The 21964-nt window shown below is 39.7% G+C and overlaps 1 protein-coding gene across 8 annotated transcripts in view; it reads left to right on the plus strand.

The window, feature by feature from the left end:
- Positions 1 to 21964, plus strand: part of SH3BGRL (SH3 domain binding glutamate rich protein like) — a 108147-nt gene that overhangs the window by 33160 nt on the left and 53023 nt on the right. For 4 of the 8 annotated variants that reach the window (XM_078363093.1, XM_078363094.1, XM_078363091.1 and 1 more), the window contains one exon: positions 7865 to 7971. The exons of the other annotated variants lie outside the window; for them this stretch is intronic. In XM_078363093.1, coding sequence (XP_078219219.1) covers positions 7942 to 7971 — 30 coding nt within the window. In that variant the 5' untranslated portion in view covers positions 7865 to 7941. The remainder of the gene's footprint in view (positions 1 to 7864; positions 7972 to 21964) is intronic. 8 annotated transcript variants of the gene reach the window in all.

Raw genomic sequence — 21964 nt, forward strand, 5'->3', positions numbered from 1 at the left:
AAAGAGAAACAAATTATTATTTTTTTTTTCTGACTCTCAGAGTCACACAGAAAACCAGTAACAATCTATCACAGCTGTATAGTTGTGAGCAAGTCACCCTTGGCTTAGTGAATCAAGAATAAACGTGCTTGGATTCAGGTTTATTCCTGAGGTAGGCTGAATAAATGGCCGCAAAAGCTATTCAGGTTCTCATCTGTGGAACCTGTGGATGTACCTTACATAGCAAACAGACTTTGCATGTGTGATTAAATTAAATATAATGAAAAGTGCAGATTATTCTGTATTCTCTGGATGGGCCCTAAATGCAATCGTAACCGTCTTTTTAGGAGAAAGGCAGAGGGAAATCTTTTAACATAATGGGAAATAGGCAGTATAATGATGTAAACAAGAGGTTGAAGTGATGTGAGGAAAGAGTCATGAGCCAAGAAATGTAGATGGCCTCTGAAAACTAGAAAAGACAAGGAAAATGGAATCTCCCATAGAGCCCTCAGAAGGAAAGAGTTTTACCACCACCTTGGTTTTAGCCCTGACTGATTTCAAGCTCTGACCTTTAGAACTGTGTTGTTTGAAGCCACTAAATTTGTGGTAATTTGTTAGAGTGACAATAGGAAAGTTAATAGAGTTGTTGGCTATGCCATTGCTAAATCATGTATCCTTGTTCAATTCATCTAACTCAGTCACTGCTTTTGTTTCTTTTAAATAACCGTGGGCTTAGCATTGCCCATATTACAGATCTTTCAAGGTTGTCATAAGAATTGTGAAGTTGTACCTGAAAGAAATACACTGGACTTTTCTAAAGTGTGATATTCTTGTGAAAAATTGGAGCATCAAAAACCAGTTATTGAGTCATTGGTTGTTAGACCCAACACCAGTTAGAAATAGTGCAAATTTTTCAGTCACTTTATGGATTTGAAATGGCTGCATTTTATTTTAATCTACAAAAGATTTCCAGATCCATCGCTAAAGTGATGAATTGGTTTCCTATTTAACAGTTGCATTTTCATATTTTTACTTAAAAACAAACAAAATGTTCTGTTCCACACAGTTCTTACCCCATATGCCCTTACTTTGCTGGGTCTATTTGAGAACAGAGGGCCTGTCTCATCACTTGCAAAACCTTAGAGCTCAAGTCCGTGTGAAGAATGTGCAAAAATTCTTGTACTGTTGGGACTGCTGACTGCTTCCTAGCCAAAAGGAAATCAGTCGTCTTGTGTTTTTACATTTGCGTTAGAAATGAGTTCTTTTTTTGCTTGCTATCTTGATAAGTCTCTAAAAGACATAAGGATTCCATTTTCTTTTTAAGTTTTAAATAACATTAATGTTTACTTGCAAATACTTTTTAAATAATATAATTTTATCTATTTTTATTTGTTGTTTTTTAATTCTTATAAGCTGAATGTGCTGTTACATAGCCTAAACCATGAGTGGGCTAAGTACATTGGTGAACTAATGCCTGAAGTATTAACCCATACGATAACATACTTCATTTCTTTCTTGGATTTCTGCATTCTCTGGTGAATTTACACAAGTTATTACAAAATAAATTGTGATCACATTGCTTCTTGTTCTCTTATATATTGCAGTGAGTACTCAGTTTCAGATACCAGGGCTTAAAAAAATAAGTATAGTGATTTCATGTAAGTATGTATGGCCTTTTCTAATGGTGCTTCCTATTAATGGATTTAAATGGAAAAATGGTCCATGTAAGAAGCCATAGTATTGCCATTTAAAAATGTCAAACTCTGTAATATTTATGAAAAGGTTTATTCTGAAACATATATAAGTGACCAATGGCCCGTGACACAGCCCTCAGGAGATCATGAGAACATGTGCCCAAGGTGGTTGGACTCCAGCTTGGTTTTATATATTTTAGGTAGGCATAAGACATCAGTCAATACATGTAACATGTACATTGGTTCAATCCAGAAAGGCAGAACAACTGGAAGCAGGTTCTGCGGTGGGGGGCTTCCAGGTCATAGGCGGATTCAACGATTTGACTTTCTGATTTGCAATTGATTGAAAGAGTTACTATCTAAAGATCTGGAATCAATAGAAAGGAATGTCTGGGTTAAGATAAGGAGTTGCAGAGACGAAAGTTATGTCATGCAAATGAAGCCAACAAGTAGCAGGCTCCAGAGAAAATAGCTTGTAAATGTTTCCTATCAAATTTAAAGAGCGTATTTTATAGGTAATTTTAAAAGGGAAGGAGGTATAATGAGGCACGTCAAGCTCTCCCTTACCATCATGGCCTGAACTAGATTTTCAGGTCATAACTTTGAAATGTCCGTGGCCAATAGGAGGGGTCCATTCAAATGGTTGGGGGACTTTGAATTTTATTTTATTAATTATATCTACAGCATATAATTAATTCACATTATTTTATTCATATGTTTTGGGTATTTAATGTCAATTCATTTCTCAACAAGTGACATTAAGAGCTCTTTGCCGCAAGTGACTTATAGCTGTGAAATATGAGCCCATAGCTTGTGAGTTACACACAGCATCTAGAGGGTTTAAGATTTGATATTACTGAAGTTTGGATATCTTGAGTGTCCTGAGTAGAATGACAGTCCTCTTTAAAAAGAACCTGAAAAATTGGATTGTTCCTTTTTAAAAAAGTCTGTGATCCACTAATGTCTCTGCTCCCTAGAACAAGTGTCCAGGGGCTATACAGCAAGTGTCCATGATTAAGTGACCTGGAGTTATCAGTAATTAAGGAGATTCTGAAATGAGAAAAGTTTCCTTATCCTCCTAACAGGATGTATGATGGGGGTGTGGCCTTCTTCTTCAGTGTCCCAATGCTCAAACCTCTAAATGGGAGCATACAGATGGGCAGGCTGTGGGGCTCTGACCCCATGCCAGTGTCTAGGGGTGAATCTTTACAGCTAAAGCCCCAATGGGCCTGTATTACTGTATGCTCCTTCAGTTTAGCTGTCTGTAGGTGGCTTGTGTTAGTAGGCTCAATTAGACCCTCTGCCTTATCACAAGGACAGTGGGCTTTCTGTATGTCAGGGTTTCTTGCCTTGGTGTAGCAGAACAATCAGATCACATGTGGGCTTGGAGAATGAGTGCAAGGTTTTATTGAGTGGAAGTAGCTCTCAGCAGATAATTGGGGAGCCAGAAGGGAGATGGTGTATAAAGGTGGTTTTCCCCTGGGTTCAGGCTGCTCAGTGGCTGGGCTCTCCTCTGACCACCCTGGCCAAACTCCACATCGTTCTGCTGGTTGATGTCTTGCCAGTGTCTATTGGTGTGCTCTTACACTGGTGCGTTCTTTTCAACATCCAGGCGCTTGTGTGCTCTTTCACCTATGTGTTCCTCTTGATGTCTAGCTGTTTGTGTGTGTTCCCAGAAGGGTCTCAGGGTTTTTATGGGCATAGGATGGGGGCCTGGTGGACCAAGGCAGTCTTGGGAAATGCAACATTTTGGCAGAAAAACAGAAATGCCTGTCTTCACCTAGGTTTGTGGTCACAGGACCAGGAGTGGACCCCTAGTCAGAGACCACACCCTTCCCTTCCCAGCACTTCCATGCTCCCCTTCTTTATCAATTCTAGGCATGTGTTGTAGTGGAAGGGACATTGAACTTGGAGTATGAAGTTCAGAGGTTGAGTGTGAATTCCACCATTCATAGCTGTGTTAGAGGTCCTTTCATTTCTGTGAACCTCAGTGACCTCAACTCAAAAATGACTATACATTAAAATACTACTTCTCTACCTATTCCATGAGGTTGTCATAATGAAAAAGATTATATATTCATTATTCACTTATTCATCAACAAGCATATTTTGAGCATTTTCCATATGCTTGACTTTGTGCTAGGCTCTGAGGATTCAGTGGTGAACAGGAGCAACATAGACGTAGCCCCTGCTTTCATTAAGTAAGTTTACATTCTACTGGAAAATACAGACATTAAAGAAGTAAACACATAAATAAATATGTAATTATGACTTCTGATAAGTGCTTAAAAGAAAGAGGACGGAATTTAGCAAGAGAGTGTAACAATAAACTTACCTTAGATAATGTCATCAGGGAAGATCCCACTCTGGAGGTGATGTTTAAACTGAGTTCCAGAGGAAACAAGAAAGAAACAGGTATGTGATGTGCGAAAAATAATAATAAAAATAATAAATAAATAAATAACATTTCAGGCAGAGGGCTAGCAACTGAAAAGACCTAAATGAGGAAATTATCTTGGCATATTTAAGGAATGCATGTGATCCCTGGTGTGGCTAAAACAGGCTGAATAATATGCAACAATATTAGAGGTGAAGTCAGAGGAGAGATCAAATAAAGCCAGTGGTGAACTTTATAAACTATAAAATCCTATACAACCTAAAGTGGTGGTGGTGTGATTGACAGTACTATCGTCAATGTGACATTCCTGAGTTCTTCCATCCCTGTTATGTGTGGCCCCAACTGACTCTTGACAAATGAAGATAAGTCTGTGGATTCCTGTTTTTATGCTTTGACTCTGAGCTAAATTGGGTGAAAGCTGGATTCCCCTAACTTTGCTTAAGATTAAAAAAAAAAATCTTAAGTTTCTTCTGTAGTTACTTTCCCCCAAATGAGATTTTTCATATCTTGTTTTCTGATTGGGTAACTGAATCAGGGTGCTTGTTAGAACAATATTTTGATATGTAGAAATAAGGCAAATGTGTTCACTAGTTGGTGGTCTGTGGCTCTTCAAGGAGAGAAGTCAGAAAAACCAGGTTGGATTGTCCTCGGAAAATGTTTGTATAGAAATAGATTTAAATACTATGTTAGTAGAAGCCTGTCAGTAAAAGCGCTGTTCACTCCTAATCTTTTAGGAAAAAAAAAGTTTCCACCAATAAGAATGACACATTTCTTCAGATGTGTGTCTGAAACAATGGACTTACAGATAAAGTTTTATTTGTAAATTTGGAGGCAAAGGTATACTCATCACTCCTAACTCAGTTTATCATTCGGCTTCTTTTTTAAATGAAAAGAGTCCAATTTAATTTTCTCCATAATGTTAGCCTTTGAAGATGTCAGTATTCATATTAATCACTTTTAAAAGAGAGAAATTAGGATATAATTTTGGATACTTTCTTTTTTAAATCAATTCTGGCTGAACCTAGTGATCTAAACAAAGTAGTAAACTATGTTATAGAATTTTGTCCTTTGCTGGAAAGTAGTCTATTTGTGCTGTATGTAGCTAAGAAGGGGGATTCCAACGCTTACTAACCTATTACTATTATCAATTTAACTGTATTGCTATCTGTTAAATGGTGATAACCAACTTCGTGATTAAACTGTCAGAATTTTGCTGAAAAATTAAGTGTAGTTACAGTCAAAACAGAGTATCCAATTTGTGCAAAATTAATGTGGGCTAACAGTTTTCAAAATGACTTATTTATTTTTTAGAATACTACTGTGATATAATAAAAATACATATATTTTATCTATCCCTGTTTTTTGGCACAGAGATCCTAAAACCCTTGGAATTTCCTGATCGATAGAGGAGTGTTTCTTTCAATCTACATATTTTAAGAAGGGAAGACTGGGTCATTATTTCACAACATGAAAAGTGTTCATTAAAATGTACAGCTGGACTTCAAAAACACATTTGAGTTTGTACTAATGAGGTGACACTTGGAGGTGGAGAGGTCAGACAGCTGCAGGATGGAGGCTGGTCTCCAGACGGGGGGATCTCCATAGAAACTCCTAAGCAACAGGGTTTTAGAAACTTCTGTATTAGTGAACACATCTGCATGCTGGAAAGGTGGTGCAACTTGATTTCACAGGTACAGAGGCTCCTGCATTTGGGACCCTTCTGGGACAAGCCATATGTACCTATTCATCTCACTACTAATTTGTATCTTTTATAACAAACTATAGTAAGTAGAGCACTTTCCTGAGTCCTGTGTGTTGTTACAGTGAATTGTCAATCCCTAGAGGGGATAGTGGGAACTCCTGAATTTTTAGTTATCCAGTTAGAAGTGTGAGTCACTAGAGGATCTCACTTTTGGCTGGCATCTGAAGTGGGAACAGTCTTTTGGGACTGAGCCTTTTAACAATCTAACATTAATTCCACAAAGATAGTGTCAAGAATCAAATTGTGGGACACTCGGGAGAATGGAGACTTGGTCATTGGTGCGTAAAGATGACACATATTTAGCTTCAAGAAAAAGTAAGAATCTTTTCCATCTAAGTTCCAAGGGTCTTCTTCAGTTCTGGTTGTGTAGCCTTTATCAGCTTCCATAGGTTACAGTGGCAATAACTCTAAGGAGAACCTTTTAGAGCTTATTCAGCTCATTCGGACTCATGGCAGGCCACTAGCAAACTCTAGTTGTAAAAGTGGAAGTTTTGGGTCCAAGGCTGCTGTAGCAATATTTTCTGGGTGCTATCAAATGAAATTAATAAAATCATTTGTGTAGTACTTAGCATCATTACTAGCACATAGTAGGTGCTAAATATATATGCATGTTCATATATATTTAGATGCATATTTTTATGTTTTTCTATATGTACACATATCTGTATATGTATGTGCAAGTGTGTGTGTCTACACAGACATCCACACAAGTACCTCAAAGCCTCAGTAAAATTGGGGATAATAATACTTACCTGGCTGATATAAAGTTTAAATGAGATAATATGCTTAGCACAGTGTTTAAAACAGTAACTCTTCTAGAGCTATATTTTATATTATCGTTGTTTTTATTATTATTATTACAGGTATACCTTGTTACACTCGTATTGTCCCTAAGCTATTTTACTATGTATAGCACCTAATACAAGTTATCTAATTCCCTTTGAAATTTACATAATAAATAGGGGTAGTAGTATCAGGTACACATCAGAGAATAGTTGTGATGACTAAACAAGATGGAGTCCTCAATGTGGATATTGGGAAACAGTAACCATTCAATAAATAGTAGTGAATTAATAATTATGACGAGGAGGAGGAAGATGATGTCACCTGTCCTCTGGAAAAGAAATGTAGGCTAGCTGCCAGTCTTTTGGAGTAGCAAGATTTTACTACTTAGTTGATACTCCCTCTGAATTGTTTCTATTACTAAATTCAAACTTTTAACATGCCTACCCTCCTCTCCTTTCTCATGCCTTCTCTCTCGCACTGTCTCTCTCTCATTCTTGCATGCCAAAGCAAGCTGTTTCTTTGTGAAAGCACCCACGATGTAGTTTAGCTTATATTTTTGAAGTCTAGCTGTACATTTTGATGAACACTTTTCATATTGTGAAATAATAACCCAGTCTTTCCTTCGTAAAACATGTAGAGTGAAATCCTCACTATTTCTATGAACCAGCATCTGATCTTGAACTTGTATAACTCACCTCAGTCACTTCACCTGCATCTTGGCCCTGTCAGATTATGTCTTTATTTAAACGTTTGACATTTCATTTTTTATATGTCTTTGCATTCGTTTTTATTTTAAAAACATTTTTTAAAGTATTTTTGTCTTGACTACCGTGGTTTTAGTACCTTCTTAAATTTTATGCTGGAGATTACTACTGCCTTATTCCTTTCACTGGAGGGTATCATACAACTGTATGATATACAACTATATGATATGTATACAAATTGGAATAGTGGGATTAAGCTTTTCTGAGTATGAATATGGAAATCTTCCATAATAGTAGGTGAATTTTTACTATCTATTGATTGGAAGAGCAAATAATAAGAAGCTACAATGAATTTGTTAGCACTTTGAAATGAATTTGTATTTTAGTTTAAAAACAGCATCCACACATATTGAAAAAAATAGTTGTGTGTTTAAGTGTAAGACTTATTCATTCAGTCTGTAGACAGTGTTTTGCATATGTAGAGGTTTGTAGACCCTTTACAACAACTCTGTTTCTCCCTCCCTATTCTCAATCCTCACAGAGATCTCTGGATTACAGCTTAGAAACCAACCACTGCTGTAAGAAATCAGATATAAGGAAAAGCAGTGTGCCTAAAACATGTTTAGAGAAGATAGGACTTTGATATCCGTGAGTATTTGAATACCTTGCCCAAAGTTATATATACCAATAACTTAGCAGAGCCAGGATCCATATCCAGAATTTCACATTGATATGACTTTGGAATGAATTTGAAAAATGAGTAGGAGAAAAGGAGCAAATGAATGTGGAAAGACATTCTATTTATTGAATTCCTTTTGGGTGCCAAGCCCAAAACCAGGCACTTTGCATTCCTCCTTCATGTAGTCTATGAAGGATGTGTATTATGCCCATTTTACATATAAGAAAACTGAGTCTCAGAGCATTTGAATACTTTGCCCAAGGTCTTATAGTCAATAATTTTAGAACCAGGATCCATATCAAAGATTTTACATTTTCATTGTTCAACTAAGACAGGAAAAAGTCAGCCACTATTAATGCTGGTAGAAAGTTTGAATTTGGCTGAGCACTGTGGTTCATGCCTGTAATCCCAGCACTTTGGGAGGTCGAGGTGTGTGAATCACGAGGTCAGGAGTTCGAGACCAGCCTGGCCAATACAGTTAAACCCCGTCTCTACTAAAAATAATAAAATTAGCTGGGTGTGGTGGGAGGCGCCTGTAATCCTAGCTACTTGGGAGGCTGAGGCAGGAGAATTGCTTGAACCTGGCAGGTGGAGGTTGCAGTGAGCTGAGATTGTGCCGTGGCACTCCAGCCTGGGCAACAGAGCTAGACTCCATCTCAAAAAAAAAAAAAAACAAAAAAAGTTTGAATTTAAACTGGTAAGTTAGTAGTGAACAGAAATTATGGTTGTTTGCTTTTATACTTTCCTCATTTGATAGGCCCATCTTAACTGCCTTGGTGTTTTTAAATGTTCTGTTGAGAAAGTTTGTGTTTTTCTAGGCCATCATTAAACAAATTATTTTGTCTTTCACTGCTTTATTAATATTTACCTCTATTCTCTAGGCTCTATACATAGTCTAGAATAGTCTATTTTTCATAGGCTATCTCAAGCAAGTTGCAGAAACATAGATACTCCCTTTATTGGCCCTTTCTAAAGTCTTCAAATTGGATTTGAAAGAGTAGATTCTGATTACAAATGGGTTGCATCAATATAGAAATACCTGGACTTGCTCACTTTCTCAAAATAATGAGGCAAATGTTATAAAATCACTTCTGCATTATGCATTAATAAAATACAATGATGAAATGGTTTTCCTCATTTTCTCTTTAGTTGTCTTCCAGGATTTTTACCAAGTAAATTTATGAACAGTTCAGTGCAGCTTTTCGTCTTTAAGGTATTAATGATTCTTCCGATGTTTTAATAATTTTGCATTTAAATATGGTCAGGATACATGATTGTTAATTACATTTCTTTATGATTTGTGTTATAGCAAAATATTCTCCATTGAGTTTTTGGTGTAACATGGAAAACTTGTCTTCTGTTGTGAAAGTATATGTTCTGTTGAACAGCAAGAGAATTTATGGAAATTTAGAAGTTCTTTGATGAGGCCTAACTGTGGAAATATTCTTTTTTTCAATACTGTCTCCCACTAAAATCATTAAAGCTCTCTGGGTCTTGAGATGTATGAATTTTTCACCTTGAGGGTGGTACCTGTTAATAGAGGTTTACTAGACATGTTTTAATATCATAAAGGGGTGTAATTCTGGGTTTTGAGCTATGTCTCTTTCCTTTGCCTTTTAGATTTTTGCGATAGTGTCTTAGACTAACTCCAGTGTTTACTGTGGATATTTATGAGCTAGCAATTACTCGTGAGACATCTGGGTTTCCATACACTGTAAAGTTGAACAATTAAAAACACAAACATTGGATTCAGGATACGTATGTTCAAATCTCATGTAATGGATCAAGTGACCATTTAATGGTGGTTGTCTGGAGTAGGTTACTTACCTTTTCCCTCTTCCTAGAGTCTGTTTCTTTATCTGTCAAATGAAGATAACAATGCCAACATTACAGATTTATCTGGAGAATTAAGAGATAATGTGATGTGCTTCACACTATGCTTAGTACCTAGTAGGCACTCAATAGAGGTAAGGGTAACAAAATTATGATTAATATTATTTTAATGTTAGCAAAGAAAACATGCTATGAGCTCAAGGATTTAGGATATAGTATGCCTGGCAGAGACCACTACCAAACTGTCCCAGAAAAGTAGTTGTTTTTTTCTTTTAGAAAGTCTCCAGGTCTTACAACCCAGAGTTTGGAAGTATTGGGGAGAGAAAAGAGGTCAGATAACTTCTGTTTTTAATGCTTGGGCTTGCTAGATAGTTGATTATCTGAAAAGTGAATATGGAAACTTGCCTCAGTTTACAAAAGTAGAATGTAAGAAAGGGAAAGAGAAATAGTGCCTCAAACAATTAAAGCAACAGTATACTATTTTTCAGGTATGGTATATAGACTACCCACATCTACCCAGAGGAGTGTTTTAATGCATATTTCTAGGCCCAGGTCTTGACTTTTTGAATTGTATTTTCAGTCATACTGAAGTTTGAAAATCTCCTGGTATAGAGCCTACAAAGAACATAAACAAATTTTACAAGAAAAAAAAAAACAAACAAACCCATCAAAATGTGGGCAAAGGATATGAAAAGGTACTTCTCAAAAGAAGGCATTTATGCAGCCAACAAACATATGAAAGAAAGCTCATCATCACTGGTCATTAGAGAAATGCAAATCAAAACCACACTGAGATACCATCTCATGCCAGTTAGAAAGTCGATTATTGAAAAATCAGGAGACAACAGATGTAGAGAGGATGTGGAGAAATAGGAACACTTTTACACTGTTGCTGGGAGTTTAAATTAGTTCAACCATTGTAGAAGACAGTGTGGCAATACCTCAAGGATCTAGAACTAGAAATAGCATTTGAAAATTCCATTACTGGGTATATACCCAAAGAATTATAAATCATTCTATTTAAAGACACATGCATACATTGTGTTTATTGCAACACTTCTCACAATAGCAAAGACTTGGAACCAACCCAGATGCTCATCAGTGATAGACTGGATAAAGAAAATGTGGCATATATACACCATGGAATATTATTCAGCCATAAAAAAGAATAAGTTCACGTTCTTTGTGGGGACGTGGATAAAGCTGGAAACCATCATTCTTAGCAAACTAACACAAGAACAGAAAACCAAACACCACATGTTCTCACTCGTAAGTGGGTGTTGAACAATGAGAACACATGGACACAGGGAGGGGAACATCACACACTGGGGCGTGTCATGGGGTGGGGGTTTAAGGGAGGGATAACATTAGGAGAAATACCTAATGTAGATGACAGAGGGATGGGTGCAGCAAACCACCATGGTACACGTATACCTATGTAACGAACCTACACGTTCTGCACATGTACCCCAGAACTTAAAGGATATAATAATCAAAAAAAGAAAATCTCCTGGTATAACAAAATAAGGTTGATACGAGTTCAAATTGTTATATTTCCACATACTAACTGTATTCATGGCTCCTGTCCTTCTTACATTCCACTCCAACTCTGCTTGCCACTCTATCCTTTCTTCTCCTTGTTATTATATAACTCAATCAACTAAATGTGCATATTCAATTAGATAGTTCTGTAGCATACCATCGTTTGGTCTTAAACCACTGGAGTGCTATCACTGGCTCCCCCTGCTGAACCTGTACAGTTTTCTAGTTGACAGCTATTTTTAATTTCATTACCTCTCACCCACACTCTCTGGTCCTGACATGATTTCCAGTTCTTCTCCCTAGTTTCTGTGTGGTCTGAGTTACTACCCTGACCAATCCGATGCCCAGGATTGTTTCTTTTTTGTAAGTTTACCCAATTTACAGCCCCGGCATCAAACTTTAGGGTACGCAGAACTTCAGTGTGTATAGTCTACAGACTCTAGAATGATCCAATACTTCTCTGTACCCCAGTGCTGATTGTGTCCATATCATTTTTTTTTTTTTTAATTTTTTATTGGATTATAGGTTTTGGGGTACATGAGCAGAGCATGCAAGACAGTTGCGTAGGTACACACATGGCAGTGTGCTTTGCTTTTCTTCTCCCCTTCACCCACATTTGGCATTTCTCCCCAGGCTATCCCTCCCCACCTCCCCCTCCCACTGGCCCTCCCCTTTTCCCCCCAATAGACCCCAGTGTTTAGTACTCCCCTTTCTGTGTCCATGTGTTCTCATTTTTCATCACCCGCCTATGAGTGAGAATATGCGGTGTTTCATTTTCTGTTCTTGTGTCAGTTTGCTGAGGATGATGTTTTCCAGATTCATCCATGTCCCTACAAACGACACAAACTCATCATTTCTGATTGCTGCATAATATTCCATGGTGTATATGTGCCACATTTTTCCAATCCAGTCTATTATCTATGGGCATTTGGGTTGATTGCAGGTCTTTGCTATTGTAAACAGTGCTGCAATGAACATTCGTGTACATGTGTCCTTATAGTAGAACGATTTATATTCTTTTGGATATATACCCAGTAATGGGATTGCTGGGTCAAATGGAATTTCTATTTCTAAGGCCTTGAGGAATCGCCACACTGTCTTCCACAATGGTTGAACTAATTTACACTCCCACCAACAGTGTAAAAGTGTTCCTTTTTCTCCACATCCTCTCCAGCATCTGTTGTCTCCAGATTTTTTAATGATCGCCATTCTAACTGGCGTGAGATGGTATCTCAATGTGGTTTGATTTGCATCTCTCTGATGACCAGTGACGATGAGCATTTTTTCATATGATTGTTGGCCTCATATATGTCTTCTTTAGTAAAGTATCTGTTGATATCCTTTGCCCACTTTTGAATGGGCTTGTTTGTTTTTTTCCTGTAAATCTGTTTGAGTTCTTTGTAAATTCTGGATATCAGCCCTTTGTCAGATGGGTAGACTGCGAAAATTTTTTCCCATTCTGTTGGTTGCCGATCCACTCTAGTGACTGTTTCTTTTGCCGTGCAGAAGCTGTGGAGTTTGATTAGGTCCCATTTGTCTATTTTGGCTTTTGTTGCCAATGCTTTTGGTGTTTTGTTCATGAAGTCCTTGCCTACTCCTATGTCCTGGATGGTTTTGCCTAGATTTCCTTCTAGGGTTTTTATGGTGCCAGGTCTTATGTTTAAGTCTTTAATCCATCTGGAGTTAATTTTAGTGTAAGGTGTCAGGAAGGGGTCCAGTTTCTGCTTTCTGCACATGGCTAGCCAGTTTTCCCAACACCATTTGTTGAACAGGGAATCCTTTCCCCATTGCTTGTTTTTGTCGGGTTTATCAAAGATTGTATAGTTGTATGTATGTTGTGTTGCCTCCAGTGCCTCTGTTTTGTTCCATTGGTCTATATCTCTGTTTTGGTACCAGTACCATGCTGTTTTGATTACTGTAGCCTTGTAGTATAGTTTGAAATCTGGTAGTGTGATGCCCCCCGCTGTGTCCTTTTTGCTTAGAATTGACTTGGCTATGCGGGCTCTCTTTTGGTTCCATATGAAGTTCATGGTGGTTTTTTCCAGTTCTGTGAAGAAAGTCAATGGTAGCTTGGTGGGGATAGCGTTGATTCTGTAAATTACTTTGGGCAGTATAGCCATTTTCACGATGTTAATTTTTCCTAACCATGAACATGGAATGTTTCTCCATCTGTTTGTGTCCTCTCTGATTTCGTTGAGCAGTGGTTTGTAGTTCTCCTTGAAGAGGTCCCTTACGTTCCTTGTGAGTTGTATTCCAAGGTATTTTATTCTTTTTGTAGCAATTGCGAATGGCAGTTCACTCTTGATTTGGCTTTCTTTAAGTCTGTTATTGGTGTAGACGAATGCTTGTGATTTTTGCACATTGATTTTATATCCTGAGACTTTGCTGAAGTTGCTTATCAGTTTCAGGAGTTTTTGGGCTGAGGCAATGGGGTCTTCTAGGTATACTATCATGTCGTCTGCAAATAGAGACAATTTGGCTTCCACCTTTCCTATTTGAATACCCTTTATTTCTTTTTCTTGCCTGATTGCTCTGGCTAGAACTTCCAGTACTATATTAAATGGGAGTGGTGAGAGAGGGCCTCCTTGTCTAGTGCCAGATTTTAAAGGGAATGCTTCCAGTTTTTGCCCATTCAGTATGATATTGGCTGTTGGTTTGTCATAAATAGCTTTTATTACTTTGTGATACGTTCCATCGATACCGAGTTTATTGAGGGTTTTTAGCATAAAGGGCTGTTGAATTTTGTCAAATGCCTTCTCTGCGTCAATTGAGATAATCATGTGGTTTTTGTTTTTGGTTCTGTTTATGTGGTGAATTACGTTGATAGACTTGCGTATGTTGAACCATCCTTGCATCCCTGGGATGAATCATACTTGATCATGGTAAATAAGTTTTTTGATTTGCTTTTGCAATTGTCTTGCCAATATTTTATTGAAGATTTTTGCATCTATGTTCATCCTGGATATTGGCCTGAAGTTTTCTTTTCTCGTTGGGTCTCTGCCGGGTTTTGGTATCAGGATGATGTTGGTCTCATAAAATGATTTGGGAAGGATTCCCTCTTTTTGGATTGTTTGAAATAGTTTTAGAAGGAATGGTACCAGCTCCTCCTTGTGTGTCTGGTAGAATTCGGCTGTGAACCCGTCTGGGCCTGGGCTTTTTTTGTGTGGTAGGCTCTTAATTGCTGCCTCAACTTCAGACCTTGTTATTTGTCTATTCATAGTTTCAGCTTCCTCCTGGTTTAGGCTTGGGAGGACACAGGAGTCCAGGAATTTATCCATTTATTCCAGGTTTACTAGTTTATGTGCATAGAGTTGTTTGTAATAATCTCTGATGATGGTTTGAATTTCTGTGGAATCTGTGGTGATTTCCCCTTTATCATTTTTTATTGCGTCTATTTGGTTGTTCTCTCTTTTATTTTTAATCAATCTGGCTAGTGGTCTGTCTATTTTGTTGATCTTTTCAAAAAACCAGTTCTTGGATTTATTGATTTTTTGAAGGGTTTTTCGTGTCTCAATCTCCTTCAGTTCAGCTCTGATCTTAGTTATTTCTTGTCTTCTGCTGGGTTTTGAGTTTTGTTGATCTTGCTCCTCTAGCTCTTTCAATTTTGATGATAGGGTGTCAATTTTGGATCTCTCCATTCTCCTCATATGGGCACTTATTGCTATATACTTTCCTCTAGAGACTGCTTTAAATGTGTCCCAGAGATTCTGGCACGTTGTGTCTTCGTTCTCATTGGTTTCGAAGAACTTCTTTATTTCTGCCTTCATTTCGTTGTTTACCCAGTCAACATTCAAGAACCAGTTGTTCAGTTTCCATGAAGCTGTGTGGTTCTGCATCGATTTCTGAATTCTGAGTTCTAACTTGATTGCACTATGGTCTGAGAGGCTGTTTGTTATGATTTCAATTTTTTTTCATTTGTTGAGCAGTGCTTTACTTCCAATTATGTGGTCAATTTTAGAGTAGGTGTGATGTGGTGCTGAGAAGAATGTGTATTCTGTGTATTTGGCGTGGAGAGTTCTGTAAATGTCTATCAGGTTTGCTTGCTCCAGGTCTGAGTTCAAGCCCTGGATATCCTTGTTGATTTTCTGTCTGCTTGATCTGTCTAGTATTGACAGTGGAGTGTTAAAGTCTCCCACTATTATTGTGTGGGAGTCTAAGTCCTTTTGTAAGTCATTAAGAACTTGCCTTATGTATCTGGGTGCTCCTGCATTGGGTCCATATATGTTTAGGATCGTTAGCTCTTCTTGTTGTATTGATCCTTTTACCATTATGTAATGGCCTTCTTTGTCTCTTTTGATCTTTGTTGCTTTAAAGTCTATTTTATCAGAGATGAGAATTGCAACTCCTGCTTTTTTTGGCTTTCCTTTAGCTTGGTAAATCTTCCTCCATCCCTTTATTTTGAGCCTTTGTGTATCCTTTCATGTGAGATGGGTTTCCTGGATACAGCACACTGATGGGTTTTGAATTTTTATCCAATTTGCCAGTCAGTGTCTTTTGATTGGTGCATTTAGTCCATTTACATTTAGGGTTAATATTGTTATGTGTGAATTTGATACTGCCATTTTGATGCTAAGTGGCTGTTTTGCCTGTTAGTTGTTGTAGATTCTTCATTATGTTGAAGCTTTTTAGCATTCAGTGTGATTTTGGAATGGCTGGTACTGGTTGATCCTTTCTATGTGTAGTGCCTCTTTTAGGAGCTCTTATAAAGCAGGCCTGGTGGTGACAAAATCTCTGAGTACTTGCTTGTTCGCAAAGGATTTTATTTTTCCTTCACTTCTGAAGCTCAGTTTGGCTGGATATGAAATTCTGGGTTGAAAGTTCTTTTCTTTAAGAATGTTGAATATTGGCCCCCACTCTCTTCTGGCTTGTAGTGTTTCTGCCGAGAGATCTGCTGTGAGTCTGATGGGCTTCCCTTTGTGGGTGACCCGACCTTTCTCTCTGGCTGCCCTTAGTATTCTCTCCTTTATTTCAACCCTGTTGAATCTGACAATTATGTGCCTTGGAGTTGTCCTTCTTGCAGAATATCTTTGTGGTGTTCTCTGTATTTCCTGCAATTGAGTGTTGGCTTGTCTTGCTAGGTGGGGGAAATTTTCCTGGATGATGTCCTGAAGAGTATTTTCCAGCTTGGATTCATTCTCTTCGTCCCCTTCTGGTACACCTATCAAACGTAGGTTAGGTCTTTTCACATAGTCCCACATTTCTTGGAGACTTTGTTCATTCCTTTTGCGCTTTTTTCTCTGATCTTGGTTTCTCGTTTTATTTCATTGAGTTGATTTTCAACTTCAGATATTCTTTCTTCTGCTTGGTCAATTCGGCTATTGAAACTTGCGTTTGCTTCGCGAAGTTCTCGTATTGTGCTTTTCAGCTCCTTTAATTCATTCATATTCCTCTCTAAGTTATCCATTCTTGTTATCATTTCCTCGAATCTTTTTTCAAATCTTTTTTCAAGGTTCTTAGTTTCTTTGCATTGATTTAATACATGATCTTTTAGCTCAGAAAAGTTTCTCATTATCCATCTTCTGAAGTCTAATTCCGTCATTTCGTCACAGTCATTCTCCGTCCAGCTTTGTTCCCTTGCTGGTGAGGAGTTTTGGTCCTTTCTAGGAGGCGAGGTGTTCTGGTTTCGGGTGTTTTCCTCCTTTTTGCGCTGGTTTCTTCCCATCTTTGTGGATTTGTCCGCTGGTCGTTTGCGTAGTTGCTGACTTTTCGATTGGGTCTCTGAGTGGACACCCGGAATGTTGATGATGAAGTATTTCTGTTGCTTGGTTTTCCTTCTACCAGTCTAGCCCCTTTGCTGTACGACTGCTGAGGTCCGCTCCAGACCCTGCTTGTCTGGGGTGCACCTCTAGCAGCTGTGGCACAGCGAGGGATGCTACCAGTTTCTTTTTCTGCTATCTTTGTCCCAGGATGATGCCTGCCTAATGTCAGTCTTTTGGATATAGAGGGGTCAGGGAGCTGCTTGAGGAGACAGTTTGTACTTCATAGGGGCTTAATTGTTGAGCTGTGCACTCTGTTGTTCATTCAGGGCTGTAAGGCTGCTATGTTTGATTCTGCTGCAACAGAGCTCATTAAAAACCCCTTTTTTTTTTTTTTCTCAAATGCTCTGTGTTGAGGGGTTTGGGCTTTACTTTTGGATGTTCGCTGAGGTGTCCTGCCCAGCTAGAAGGCAGACTAGCCACTGTTTGGCTGCCGAGGCTCCGCCCTGCTGTTGTGTAATTCGCCCTGTTCCTGCAGGCTCTGCTGTGGTCTCCACCACACCCTGCGGCGGAGTCTCTTCGTTGTAGCGTGTTGCCTCAGCAACAGCAGGTTGGGTCAGCAGTGGGCGTGTATCTCAGTAGGGACGGGTTGCCTCGGCAACAGCTGGCTGCGTCAGCAGTGGGCGTGTATCTCAGTTGGGGTGGGTTGCCTCGTCAATGGCTGGCTGCGTCAGCAGTGGGCGTGTATCTCAGTTGGGGCGGGTTGCCTCGGCAACAGCTGGCTGTGTCAGCAGTGGGCGTGTGTCTCAGTTGGGGCGGGTTGCCTCGGTAGTGGTGGACGTCCCTCCCCCACAGAGCGTCTCGGACCGTCTGCTCGGGATAGTTTGAAATCGCGGTTTTGTTCGTCCCACTGGGTATCCCAAACGATCTGTCCCTGCAATCCCCTGGGCTGGGCTACTGTCCAAGTCTCGTTCAGTCTCAAGTCCAGCCCTCTCAAGTCTCAGGTTGCCGGTTCAACAGGGCACCCGGACAAGTGCGCCCTGTGGGGATTGCTGGGCAGGGCCGGCCGCCGCCGCCCCGGCTGCCGGCTTCACCAGGCAGACCTACTGCCTGGCGTCCCGTGTATTTTTATACTTGGGAGTTTCCCCGTTCTGTGGGCAACAAAGATCAGTCTGTAAATGCAGCTCTGACTCACCGTTTGCGGATTCAACGCGAGCTCCAATCCTGGGTTGTTCTCACAGCGCCATCTTGAGTCCTCCCCGATTGTGTCCATATCTAATTTAATAGGCAAGAGCACCACATGTGCTAGGTGTGGAAAAATGGACAAGGAGCCTGCATTTAAGCAGAATCTCAAAAAATAAGCAATAATTTTATTTTCAGAGATGAGAACATTTCTGAGAGAGGTAACAGTAAGAGGAAATACATGACTTAAGACTAGTAAATGACTCAGTGTTAGGTTTTCTATAAACATTCCATTGTTTCTCACAGCACAGTATGAGTAACACCTGCTTCAAAAATCTCAGAGGGGGACTGTTTAAAATTTTATTTATGGGTGCTCTAGACTTATTAAATTTGGATCCATGGGAATGCAACTCAACAGTCTGCATTTTGAACAACAGGTGTGCTATTACAAAACAAGTAGCTATATATAACCAAGGATATGTAGCTGAGGATTTGAGAAGAGTAAGTCATGTCTTTCTAAAAGGGCTGAAAACTATATAGCTTAGAGAATGCTCGCTTTCTCTAAAAAATGATAGTGTTTGGAATTAGCCTCACCCTCTCGAACCAATTACCATTTAAGTTATAATACACAGGATTCTAGAAGAAAGTTATCTGATCTAAAGTTCAGTAAGTTTTGTTGTGTGTGTGTGAGGGAGAGAGAAGGACTGAGGGGTGGGGAGAGAGACAGAAAAAGAGAGAAAGACAGACAGAATAGGATGACAGTGCAAGGAGGCCCTGATGTGGCTTCTGAGTGGCAGGGAACCTTCATTAAGAAAGCAGACACAGTCTGAAGACTTGAAACCATTGAAATTAGATAGATTCCAGTGAAGAGTATGGCAGTGAAAGAAAAGTCAAGTAATGTTATTGAATTAAATTCTTACTTGGATTTCCTGTGGAGGAGGTGGATCAAGATGGTGGAATAGAAGGCTCCACCACTCATCCCCTTCACATGAACACTAATTTAACAATTATCTACACGCACCCACACATAACCAAAATCAGGTGAGTACTCAGAGTACCTGGTTTTAACATCATATGACTGAAAGGTGCATTGAAAAGGTAGAGAAAACAGTCTTGAATCACCAGTGTTACCCATAAACCCCTCCCATAGCAGCAGCAGTCACATGGTGCAGGGAGCTTCTCTAGGGGATGGAGAACTCAGCAGTTGTGAGACATTGAACTCAGTTTTGTCCTGTTAGAGCAGAAAGGAAAACCAGACCAAACTCAGCGGATTCCTGGCCACAGAAAGAGCATTTAAACTAGCCCTAGCCAAAAGGGAATTGCTGATACTAGCAGTCAGAATTTGAGCTCTCGAAAACCATGCCACAGAGGGTTAAATTGCTCTGGGTCTCTAAGTAAACTTGAAAGGCAGTCTAGTCTATATGAGCTTCAACACTAAGGCAAATCCTAGTGCTGAATTGAGTCCAGATACAGTGGACTAGGGGGCACATGATCTACTGAGACAATAGCTGGGATGGCTAAGGGAATGCTGTGGTCACTCCTCCCTTAATCCTAGGTTGCACAGTTCAGAGCTCCAAAAGAAACCCCTTCCTTCTGCTTGAGGAGAGGAGAGGGAAGAGTGGGGAGGACTTTGTCTTGCATCTTTGATACCAGCTCAGCCACAGCAGGATAGGGCACAGGTCATAGTTGAGAGGCCCATTTCAGGCCGTAGCTCCTGGATGACATTTCTAGACATACCCTGGGCCAGAAGGGAACCCACTGCATTGAACGGAAGAACTCAGTCTTGGGAGCATTCATTATTTGCTAACTAAACAGGTCTTGGAGCCTGAATGACCAACAGTGATACCCAGGTACTACATCAAGGGCCTTGGTTGAGTCTCTGAGTGTCGGCTTAAGGTAACCACTTAGCTGGCCACAGGAGGGTAGATCATCAGGCAGGCTCTTGGAGTCCCTGATTCCAGGACTTGACTCTTGGATGGTATTTCTGGACCTGCCCTGGGCCTGAGGAGAGCTCACTGCCCTGAAGGGTGAGTCCCAGGCCAGGCAACATTAACCACAAGCTGACTTAAGGCCCTTGGGCCTTAAGGGAGCACTGGCAGTAGTCTGGCAGTACTCTCCATGGCCTATGGGTGGCAGTGTTCACAGGTGAGGCACCTCTGCCTTTGGAAAGGGGAGTGAACAGTGGGAAGAATTACATCTTTTGGTTTGAGTGCCAGTTCAACCACAGTAAAGTAGAACACCACGTGGACTGCTAAGATTTTTGACTGTATTCTCTGCCTCCTGCACAGCACTTTAGAATCCACCTGGGATGTGGGGGAACTCACCACACTGAAGAGAAGGACACAGGCCAGGCTGGTTTTGTCACCTGCTAATAGTAGAGCCCCAGGGCCTTAAGCAAATAGGCAGTAGCCAGGGAGTAGTTACAGCAGGCCTCAGGTGAGACCCAGTGCTATGTTGGCTTCAGGTCTGACCCAGTGCAGTCATAATGGCCATTGTGGTGGTGGCCACAAGGGTACTTGTGTCACTCTATTCCTACCTTTAGGTACTGCAGGAGAGAGAGAGAGAGAGAGAGACTGGGAGACTGAGACCCCATTGCTTGGGAGAATGTAAGGGAAGAGAACAAGAGTCTCTGCCTGGTAATCCAGAGAATTCTCCTGGAACTCGCCCAACAGCATCAAGGTGATACCTCTATGAGTCTGCAACAGCCAAAGCATTACTGGACTTGGGGTACCTTCTAAAGCACCTGCAGCTTGGATCACAAACCCAATTTATTTTGAATCAAATAGATTGGTACAAACAAGCTCAGACATTGAAGACTATAAGAAATACCTAACTCTTTAATGCCCAGATGCCAAAGAACATCTACTAGCATCAACACCATCCAGGGAAACATGACCTCATCAATGACTAAATAAGACACCAGGAACCAATCCTGGAGAAACAGAGAAATGTGAACTTTCAGACAGATAACTCAAAATAGCTGTGATGAAACTCAAAGAAATTCAAGATAACACAGAGAAGGAATTCAGAATTCTATCAGATAAATTTAACAAAGAGATTGAAATAATTAAAAAGAAACAAATGGAAATTCTGGAGCAGAAAATGCAATGAGGATTCTGAGAAATGGCTCAGAGTTTTTTAATAGTGGAATTAGACAGAAGAAAGATGTAGTAGTTTTGAAAACACACTGTTTGAAAATATACAGTCAGAGGAGACAAAAGAAAAAAGAATTAAAAAACAATGTAGCATGCATACAGAATTTAGAAAATGGTGCAAAAGGGCAAATCTAAAAGTTACTGGCTTTAAAGAGGAGGTAGAGAGAGAGACAGGCGTAGAAAGTTCATTCAAAGGAAAAATGACAGAGAACTTCCAAAGCAGAGAAAGACATAAATATCTACTACGATAAGCTTGTAGAACACCATAGAACACCGAGCAGATTTAACCCAAAGAAAACTTCCTCGAGGCATTTAATAATCAAACTTCCAAACATCAAGGATAAAGAAAGAATCCTAAAAGCAGCAAGAGAAAAGAAATAACATAATATGGAGCTCCAGTGCATCTGGCAGCAGACTATTCAGTGGAAACCTTACAGGCCAAGAGAGAGTGGCATGACGTTTTTAAAGCGCTGGAGGAAAACAGCTTTAACCCAAGAATAGAACATCTAGCAAAAATATCCTTCAAACTTGAAGGAGAAATATTTTCCCAGACA

Source organism: Callithrix jacchus, chromosome X, assembly GCF_049354715.1.
Source record: "Callithrix jacchus isolate 240 chromosome X, calJac240_pri, whole genome shotgun sequence".
NCBI lineage: Eukaryota > Metazoa > Chordata > Mammalia > Primates > Cebidae > Callithrix > Callithrix jacchus.